At 40.7% G+C, this 10,833-nt stretch overlaps 1 protein-coding gene across 1 annotated transcript; it reads left to right on the top strand.

Moving 5' to 3' along the window:
• The first annotated feature begins 1,498 nt into the window (after positions 1 to 1,498).
• Positions 1,499 to 10,053, top strand: LOC124117497 (protein phosphatase 1 regulatory subunit 12A-like). The gene is made up of 3 exons (XM_046479422.2): positions 1,499 to 1,612; positions 5,632 to 5,732; positions 7,562 to 10,053. The coding sequence occupies exons 2-3, from the start codon at positions 5,708 to 5,710 to the stop codon at positions 9,475 to 9,477; spliced, it is 1,941 nt and encodes a 646-aa protein (XP_046335378.2). The 5' UTR covers positions 1,499 to 1,612; positions 5,632 to 5,707; the 3' UTR covers positions 9,478 to 10,053.
• Positions 10,054 to 10,833: the final 780 nt, after the last annotated feature.

Raw genomic sequence — 10,833 nt, 5'->3', positions numbered from 1 at the left:
GAGAAAGGCAGGGTACCAGTCTATATACAAGTTGACGGATGTCAGGTTTCCCTGCCCAAGTGCGCTTGCTCTATCGGCTCCCAATATTACTCCCCGCAGCTGCTAGGAGACGAAGGAAAGGGTACCAGACGTTAGGGGGCGTTATCGAAGAGCATATAGTGTGGTGATGGCAGTGGCATTCCGCTGTTAGCGGTAACACCAGAGCATACCACGCTGGAAACTCCTAAAATGTAATTCGAACTCTTGTATTTGGCAATTATCACCATCAAATTGTAAGCTGATGACGATCAACTGCCGAAGTCGGAAACTCATGGCGCTCAGAAACGACAGAGTCTCGAATATGCACAACACAGCGGTCGTTATCATTCTTCATTCAAAACTGCCCTCCGCCTTCATTTTCGTGATCACATATGCTGGTTCTCTCGTTCAAATTGGGGCGGTCGGGCGGGTACATGTAGTGGTTAAAGCGTTCGCTGGTCACGCCGAAGAACCCGGGCTCGAATCCCGACATGGGTACCGTGTGTAAAGCCCATTTGTGGTGTCCCCCCGCCGTGATATTGGTGGAATATTGCTAAAAGCGGCGTAATACCATATTCACTCACTCTCTCTTTAGAATGCGAGCAAAACATCCGCCATAAGGAGATTGATTTAACAAATTTGTTTTCTTGAAATATTTTCATTTCTATTTTGAGATTAAATGTACATTGAGATCCCGTTGCCCAGCATGTTTAAATAGAGTTTCAGACATGTTTATCTGAACAAGCATGGATACAAATCTTTTGAAAAAAGGTGCACTTTTGCTTTTTTGTTTGTTGTCGCATTTAGCAATATTCCATATATATGACGGCGGTCTGTAAATAATCGAGTCTGGAACTGGCAATCTAGTGATTGACATCAAGAGCATTGATCTAATTGGGATAATTGGGATACGATGAAATGCATCAACCAACTCAGCGAGCCTGACCACCCGACCCCTTTAGTCACCTCTTACGACAAGCATAGGTGTACAGTACCATCTTACAATCAAACTAAATCCACTGCTCACTTGTTACTGGAAAATGTCAAGACCATACCCCATCCCCAATCATTGTTTGTTTGTGTACTTTTTTAGAAATTATAATTATTTCAATATTCAATACATTTTTATAAATAATACAACAAATTGCATATATTTCTGATCAAAAACAAAGTAATGGCGGCTCATCATTGCATGATAAATATAATGAAATGTCAATCAGCAGGATATGTGTGTCTATCCAAGTTGAGATCCAAACTTTGTTATCAGTACAATTTCTAAATGCCTGTATAAAGATTTAAATTCAGCCAAGTTGTAGTTCCCGAAGGCTTTTGATAACTGTGAACTGTGAAAATAATATTGTAAGAGCGTGCATGTCAGAGAAATACCAAAGATCTCACAAGAGGTATGACCAGAGCAGCGATGCATGGACTTGTTTACATCATTCTGGACCCGGAAATGCAAGAGAGATAAGGGAGAGCACTCCTAGCAGTCTACCGCTGAAGAGCGATGACATCCGCACTTGGAAAGGAAGATCGAGTAGGATTTGGTCAAGGCAAATGTTGCGCAATATCCACAACAAGACGGCAACAACATGTAAGGTCACCATATGTTGTCAGTATATCTTCAGTCCACACTAGAATTACTAGAAAATATTTATGGCAGCTCTGCCAGTCGACCATGGACCATGTATATTTGTGGCTGTCAGCTGGCTGTGACATGTTTGTTTGTTGTTTAAAGTTTTAACGCCACACTCGAAATATTCAAGTTATACGACGGCGGTCTGTAAATGATCGAGTCTGGACCAAACAATGCAGTGATTAGCATCATGAGCATCGATCTACGCAATGACATGCATCAACCAGTCAGCGAGTCGGACCAACGCCTCTTACAAGTATAGTCGCCATTTACGGCAAGCGAGATAGAATTATATACATAGGCGAATGAACAGGCTGAAGTCGGGGGTGGGGCAAACATTTGAATGCATGACTGGTGCATTTATTAAATATACAAAGGTATGATTGATTGCGGAAGTTAATCAATAATTGTCACTTTTTCTGTAATAATGAGAGTTCCAAGTGTTTTTATTTTTTGACCGTTCTCATCATAAACACGTTAATTTATGACTCAAAGATGAACTTGATGTAAGGCAGCTAACTTGTTAACCCCCGAGATCTGACGTTATTCATAGCGATTATTAGACATAGTGAATTTATGAACCAGGTGTCAGAATTCTTGTATTTCCCGAGTGAGAGCAAGGTTAATACATGAATTCTTACACAAGGTTCGTAAAATCAATTTGACACACACGTGAGTGTAATAACTTCGTTATAACCCATTATTTGTTCTTCCTTTTGTGCTCCCATTTAGAAAAATGCACTGATTAGAAAACCACACATGTCAAATGATGTCAACAGTCTACAGCTATGACATTATTTCTAGGGTTACGTCATTCTGATCGTGAGTCACGATAAGATTCGCATGAATGTGTGTAACTGCAAAGTTCTGTCAAATTATGACATCACTGTGTTGTCATCTTGCTGTATGACGTCACTGCTGTCCTTCTTGCTGTATGACGTCACTGTGTTGTCATTCTTGCTGTATGACGTCACTGTGTTGTCATTCTTGCTGTATGACGTCACTGTGTTGTCATTCTTGCTGTATGACGTTCCTGTGTTGTCATTCTTGCTGTATGATGTCCCTGTGTTGTCATTTTGCTGTATGACGTCACTGCTGTCCTTCTTGCTATGTGACGTCACTGTGTTGTCATTTTGCTGTATGACGTCACTGCTGTCCTTCTTGCTATATGACGTCACTGTGTTGTCATTCTTGCTATATGACGTCACTGTGTTGTCATCTTGCTGTATGCCATCACTGTGTTGTCATCTTGCTGTATGACGTCACTGTGTTGTCATTTTGCTGTATGATGTCCCTGTGTTGTCATTCTTGCTGTATGACGTCACTGTGTTGTCATCTTGCTGTATGATGTCACCGTGTTGTCATTCTTGCTGTATGACATCACTGTGTTGTCATCTTGCTGTATGACTTTATCGCTGGATTTCGCTGCATGGCAGACTTTGAGCTCAATAAGAAAATCTCACATTCTTATCTATTTACTAAAAGTTTCAGTAATCTTATAGATGAACTATATATAATTATGTGGTTAGAATATTCAAAAACATTAAACACTATTGAGATGCTTTTTGTGCAAAATTGTTACTACGTAGAGTGATTTCCCGATGAGGATCTGTTATAGACTAATATAATTAGGAGATACGCATACTGTGTTTTACAATGTAGAGTCAGGTTACTCTGTAGATTTAACCATGCTAAATTGAATTTGGAACCGAATTCACAGCTCAAGGGTTTCAAAAGTGACATTTTATGTGGTTAAATCTACAGGTAACCTAGCTCTACGTTGAAAACACAGTATGTTTATCTACGTTCTACTGTGACTAAATAAACGCAAACTCTTTGTCAGCAAATATATTGAGTGAAGCGGCATGGGTTGAGTCCAGTGTTTTGAGTGGGTTGTAGATCAGGTGAGGTGAGGTGAAATGGGGTTTAACGTCGCGTCCAAGATTATTGCACTTATATAGCATGTAGGTGTGTGTGTTTGTGTGGCTGCTTGTACTAGTCCGGACTGATGCCGATTTATAGTGCTAGCTCACTGAGGTACCATGCCACAGTTTAACATGAATACCCCACTCAGACATAGTATACTGACTCCGAGCCGACCAGTCCTTGTTTTAGCCCCTTAATGCCGAGCGCCAGACAGGGTAACAACAAGTACCATCTTTTAACGTCTTTTGGTATGACGCGGTCGGGGATTGACCCCCGGACCTTCCTCTCTCCGGGCTGACGCTCTACCACTAGACCACGGGGTTGTCGATCAGAGTTACGGAATCACCGACAGCAACCTTTAAACAAAATATGGCACCTTACATGTTCAAGCAGTGATTTTATACTGTGATACTTCACTTGAACTTATGACAAGCACTGAAAGCATGCACCACAACAACTTCGTTAGCGATTTTGAATTGGGAACCTCTAAAGAAAACTGAGCAAGCCTTCATTAATGCAAGGTTTCATTCTCCATTGCACATCACTATTATGACATCATCACTATTATGACATCATCACTCATTGTGATACAAAAGATATGACGTCACAGTCGTATATAGAAAAGTGCCAAATTTTAAGCTCTCTGTTGTCCCCCAAACTTATAATACATTCTCTTTGAAGATTTGTATTGTCTTTTCTGCACAAACTGTTTTGCCACACATACTTTGAATATTGTAGTAACTGCTAGGGCTTCAACGAGTACTCGAGTACTTGGGGCCGGGTCGGTTTGAGTCCGTTATCAAGGACTCGAGTACTCGATAAAGGGAGATCACTCTGTTTCAATGTTCAATTGTTCATCAATATATTGATTAAAGCTTAAAAAATTATTGTTTAAATAATGTATTCTTTGTAGAAAGTAGATGTACATTAGAACAATTGAGAATGTCACATAAAATAGACGTAATTATTAGGAGATTATTGCTTCTTTGCTCCGACTCAAATGCCAAGTATATTCCCTTACACAGATTAACAACTGATTGGCTGTTACATATGTGCTATTTCAGTGGACGCTTTCTATTTACATTTCAGTGCAGTTCAATTATACTTATAACATGTTTTAATACTTTTAGATGGCAATTTTGATCTAATGAACCAATATTCTTAAAGGACGTCCTATTTTCGGGTACTCGAGTACGAGTCGAGTTTCACCCCTCGGGTACTCGAGTCCCAAAAATTGGACTCGTGGAAGCCCTAGTAACTGCAACCTAAAAATATCTGCATGTATGTATATATGAACGCTATAAGCTTACTCATTATTCACCTGAGGAAGAGCCAAGAAGTAGCTGAAACGTCTTTACAAAGAATAGAAAAGTTGTTGTCCAAAAAATCCATCTAAATGCGTATCAAAGACTTTATTCTATAAATATTAGCGTCCGCGGTGATGCAGCTGTCAAATCATTTGTTTCAGTCAGAGGGGGTTTATTGTGATGTGTCAACCTCTGATTGAATTATCAGAATCGGATAATTTCCAAATTCATGGCAGAATTGTAGTTAATATATTCATCTGATCCCATGGAATGAACAGCAACTCCATCCTGTCTTCATTTAAACAATTAGAAAATTTCATTTGGATTTGTAAAATGCTTCTTCGATAAGGGGCACAGATGGCTCAGTTGGTTAAGGCGCCTTAATTCTTTGTACAGAGTTGTGTCCCTTAGATGTGCTAGAATCCTATGATCATGGGTTTGAATTTGCCCTGATTTTAATTCTTGGTTTGTCATCACCACACCCGTGCTCGCTTAGGGTTTACCAAATTGGTTAACATTAGCATCACTTCAAGCTAACCTCCCCCCTTAAGCTGACATGCTGGGATATAACTGAAAAACTTTCAAAGCAGCAGGAACCAAATTCCCTTAATCTGTATGACTGTGGGGGTAGGACTGGAAATTGTTTACTTTGTAGTGAAATAAAAATACTTTGTCAGTATCCTCAGGAGCGTACATGTTAACCTGCAGTGTTATTGCTGGGGTGTTTGTTTTCTTTTCTTGCAGACAACTTCTTGAAGGAGCAGTGTCAGTAGTAATTACATAGAGGTGATTGTCAAGGAGTGTTTGAGATACTCACAGGATGGATGACAGTGATGAAGAAAGCAGTGAGTTGATGTTTCTACTTTTACATGTCTCAAATTCCATAAACAGTTGATAGAAGGGAACTGCTTATTGAATTTGACCATCTCCCATCACACCCATCACACAAGCCACGCCCATCACACCTGCCACACCTGCCATGCCCACCACACCTGCCACACCCAGCACACCCGCCATGCCCATCACACCTGCCACACCCATCACACCTGCCACGCCCACCACACCTGCAACGCCCACCACACACATCACACCTGCCATGCCCACCACATGTGCCACGCCCAACACCCATCACACCTGCCACACCAACCACACCTGTCACACCTGCCACGCCCATCACACCTGCCACGCCCACCACATCTGCCATGCCCATCACACCTGCCACGTACACCACATCTGCCATGCCCACCACATCTGCCACGCACACCACATCTGCCACGCCCACCACACCTGCCACGCCCACCACACCTGCCCAACCTACCACACCGCACCTGCCACTCCAAGCCCATCACAATCAAACATCTTCCCGAGGCAGGGGCTTTAACAGACTATAAAAGTCCCGTTTTCACCCTTGCTGACCTAGGCTGCAATTTCCTGGCTCGATCGTAGTGCTGCCACTGGCAGAGTTATGTCCCTTCTATGTCCCTTCTATGTCTTCTATGTCCCATCTCTGTCCCTTCTCTGCCCTTCCTTTTGCCCAATCAGATTCCACCCCTCATATATGACTCTATATTTGCTTCAAACAAAATGGAGGTGCCAAGTCAAGACGATCTGAACGATAATCAAGATCTATATTATAATAAAACGGGTCTTACCTCGCAATGTGCATCAAATCATTTGCTTGAAAAGATTTGGAAAATATCTGCTTAACACCCAGTTGACGGTATACATGTTTTGCAAATCCTGCAGTAGATCAAAATCTGCACGTTGAAATTCATGTTGTTTATGAAACGGATGTCTAGTTCATTGCACTGTACTATGCATAGACTCGTAAAACTGTAATTCTAGCCTAGTTTGGCAAGGGTGAAATATTGGAATTTTACAGTCTGTAACTCCCTTGCGTCATAAAGATGGTATAAATGATTACTTTAATAAACATGATGTGATGATGTTTATTGTTTCTTTTGGATAGTGGGGAGGTTGAGCAGTCATGTGGTTGAATTCCCCACATAGGTACAATGTGTGAAGCCCATTTCTGGTGTCCGTATTATTGCTGGAAAATTGCTAAAAAAGGTGTAAAAATATACACTCACTTCCTCACTCCTTTGGTTATTCTTCTTTACCATTGTATGGCCATCCTCATCTCAGACTACTATGTTCCAGAACCAAGGTGAGCTGCAGAGCCTTCTCTTACTTGATAGTTTTACAAACATTTTTGACGACATGCGAAAATGCATGAGGAAAAATATGGAATAACTTCTGTTTTGTCAGTTTGAGTGAGTGAGTGAGTGAGTATGGTTTTACGCCGCTTTTAGCAATATTCCAGCAATATCACGGCAGGGGACACCAGATATGGGCTTCACACATTGTACCCATGTCAGGAATCGAACCCGGGTCTTCGCCGTGACGCTTTAACCACGAGGCTACTTGTTTTGTCAGTGTTGATATGAAGTCAATTTCACCCACAATCACTTGAAATACAATTTCAAAATATTTTTTTGAAAAGGTTTTCAAAATAATCACATTTCAACTAAACTGTATTTTTGTCTTTTAAACTTTTTTGGTAGACACATCAATAATATAAGAAATATAAAAGTTTGGACTACTGTTCCAAATGTTATTTCAAAGACTAGTCCAGACTCATCTTTAACTCAATTTAATGTGTCTTGTCTTGAAGGTCTTCATTCCGCCCTTGAGCTAGACATGAATCGTCTGAAGTCACTTGTGCAGGACAGGACACCAGCAGACATAAGGGACTTCCTGGAGAACTACCCAACTACAGCTGACATCTTGAACAAAGCACCCTGGGAGGATGGGAATCCATTAGTGTGGGCGTGTCAGAGGAACGAGGAGGAGGTTGTGACCCTCCTGCTGGAACACGGGGCAGATCCGAACTACGCGCATCCCTGGATGTGCGTTATGCCGTTACACTACGCTTCGGATCACAAAAAGAACAATCTAGGCATTGTCAGGAAACTGCTGGAGGCAGGCGCCAGGATCAATGATGTGTGCCATGGGAAAGAACGAACTGCTCTACATTATGCATGTGAACAAAATAACAAGGACGTTGTGGCTCTCCTTCTTGCTCAAGGTGCAGTTGTAGATATCATGGATGCTTTTATGCGCTCTCCATTATGTATAGTGAAGAGTTTGTCCATAGCCAAGATGTTGATAGATGCTGGGAGTGACGTTAACTGGTGTAACGGATACCCTTTTCACCATCATGCTTGTGACGGAAATATTGAAATGGTGGAGTTTCTTATGAAAAATGGTGCTTCTTTTAACAAGGACTTCATCACACTGATGTATGCATGTGGGGAAGGGTATGGTCATGGTAGGCTCTTGGAGCTGATGATTTCTCAAGGAGGGTCGTCTAATGAAGCCTTGAGGTCGATAGTAATGGGAAACAATGCCAAGAATGTTCCCGAAGCTATGGAATATCTTATAAGTGTTGGAGCATCTGTGAACCATGAGATTTATTTGAATTATGGTTGGAGGCCATTACATATGGCTTGTGGTCTCCACAGACTGGACAAGGTTCAGCTACTGCTGGACTGGGGAGCAAGGACACAAGGAACTGTTGGACCAGAAAGTGAAGGTAAGAATAATGAAGGAAAAGAAACTGAAGGAGAAGAAACCATGGGAGCAGAAACTGAAGGTAAAAATATTGAAGGACAAGAAACTGAAGGAGAAGAAACTGTGGGAGCAGAAACTGAAGGTAAAAATATTGAAGGACAAGAAACTGAAGGAGAAGAAACTGTGGGAGCAGAAACTGAAGGTAAAAATATTGAAGGAAAAGAACCTGAAGGAGAAGAAACTGTGGGAGCAGAAACTGAAGGTAAAAATATTGAAGGACAAGAAACTGAAGGAGAAGAAACTGTGGGAGCAGAAACTGAAGGTAAAAATATTGAAGGACAAGAAACTGAAGGAGAAGAAACTGTGGGAGCAGAAACTGAAGGTAAAAATATTGAAGGAAAAGAACCTGAAGGAGAAGAAACTGTGGGAGCAGAAACTGAAGGTAAAAATATTGAAGGACAAGAAACTGAAGGAGAAGAAACTGTGGGAGCAGAAACTGAAGGTAAAAATATTGAAGGACAAGAACCTGAAGGAGAAGAAACTGGGGGAGCAGAAAGTACCAAAACTGAAGGACAAGACACTCAAGGACAAGACACTCAAGGACAAGAAATGCAAACACAACGACATGACCCTCGAGGACAAGAAACGCAAGGACCAATGTTTCCATCTCTATTTCAGTCCTTGAAAGGCAACGCTGTTACTCGAAGAAAAAGGTCTAGGCCAATAGCAGCAGATGTTGTCATCAGGATGACAGAACTGCTCCATGCTGCTGGCACTCCCCTGAAGGAGGCTGATGTTGTGGCACTACAACCATACCTAGAGCTCCAACAAGAACACATTCAACAGAGAATGACATCATTGCTGGCCTGGTATCTCCACCATCCAAGGACTCTGAGAGAGATCTGCCGTATTGCTATCCGAGCAGCTGTTCCGCCCAAGAAAGACAGAAGCATAGATCGGTTAGCTCTTCCATCTCAGTATAAAGGTTACCTGAAATTTAATGACATAAATGGTTAGTATTGATATATGATATTTACATATTTATCATTTTGTCTGGTACTGGATGGCATTTCGCATATTTTCTCATATTGCACGCATTTCTACTATGTATACTATCACTACCATAATGTGCATGTATCAAGGGTTGATACGTACATGTACGTACAGGGTATTGAATTCAATTTTAGCTATATACACATTATATCATGACAGGTTTAAGACTCCAAGATATTATATGTATTTACTGGCATTTAAAAATAAACATCAGTTACTGCTGGTTGTCGAGTGACCTGTGCATTCATAAACATGACAAAAGAAAATTGGAAAATGTATTCCTTTTAGTTTTTTAGATATTGAGTATAATAATTGTCCCACTTGGAATTTTCTTTTTATATGAACGAAACATATTTGGTAAGTCTCTTTGGTAAATGCTCATGTTTATTATATACTGCTCAAAAGTAATAAAGAACATCGGATTCCTTCATATAACTATAGTTAATCAATCACGCCACATATTGTTGTGCATTGAGCAAAAGTTGCTACAAATATTGAACAAAAACGTGTGAATAAATATGGTTACTCATTAACTATTGTATTCATCATTTTCATTCTTAACCCAAAAACACTTTATCTGAAGAGGCTGATACCGATTTGTGTCCCGAACATGCGTCATCATCCCAGAAAGCTACAATCGTGTGGTCAAATCCCTGATTTGGCCTGATCACTTGTCTTGATTGGTCAGGGGGCGGTCGGGTAGCCTAGTGGTTAAAGCGTTCGCTCGTCACGCTGAAGACCCGGGTTCGATTCCTGACATGGGTACAATTTGTGAAGCCCATTTCTGGTGTCCCTCGCCGTGATATTGCTGGAATATTGCTAAAAGCGGCGTAAAACCAAACTCACTCACTCACTCACTTGGTTGGTCAGCATCATCCCCATGTTTCGGGGTTTCACCAAAGGGTTAAACGTCTCAGACCTGCATCACTTTGGACTTTCCTACTATCATGATATAACATGTATGCTAAGTTTTCCTATAATAATTAGATCCACATCAAGTGCTTTTATGAGTTATCATGGTGTAATATTTTATATATGCATTTTACCTGATGATAAGTATTACTTGCTAAACTATAATTATTTGAAATGATGTATAAATATTACACCATGATAACTCATTAAAGCACTTGATGTGGATCTAATTATTATAGGAAAACTTAGTATAAATGTTATATCATGATAACTTAAAAGCTTTAAATCTATTAAACTACCGGTATGTAGACATAACTTTTGTCTTATTGAATAGTATGTCTAGGAGATGTGTTCTCGTTCCCTTAGGCTAGCATCTATCTAAAAAGCTATAACTAAAACTACTGATAT

Source organism: Haliotis rufescens, unplaced genomic scaffold (genome assembly GCF_023055435.1).
Source record: "Haliotis rufescens isolate VD_foot unplaced genomic scaffold, xgHalRufe1.0.p SCAF_7, whole genome shotgun sequence".
NCBI lineage: Eukaryota > Metazoa > Mollusca > Gastropoda > Lepetellida > Haliotidae > Haliotis > Haliotis rufescens.
The sequence above is the reverse complement of the archived record's forward strand: the minus strand, read 5'-3'. Positions and strand labels throughout refer to the sequence as shown.

What these genes read in the sequence shown, in the direction of transcription:
- LOC124117497 (XM_046479422.2), top strand. Translation starts at nt 5,708, where the DNA reads ATGGATGACAGTGATGAAGAAAGCA. An exon ending in TGACAGTGATGAAGAAAGCA is followed by an intron (nt 5,733 to 7,561) that starts GTGAGTTGATGT and finishes CTTGTCTTGAAG; the next exon opens with GTCTTCATTCCGCCCTTGAG.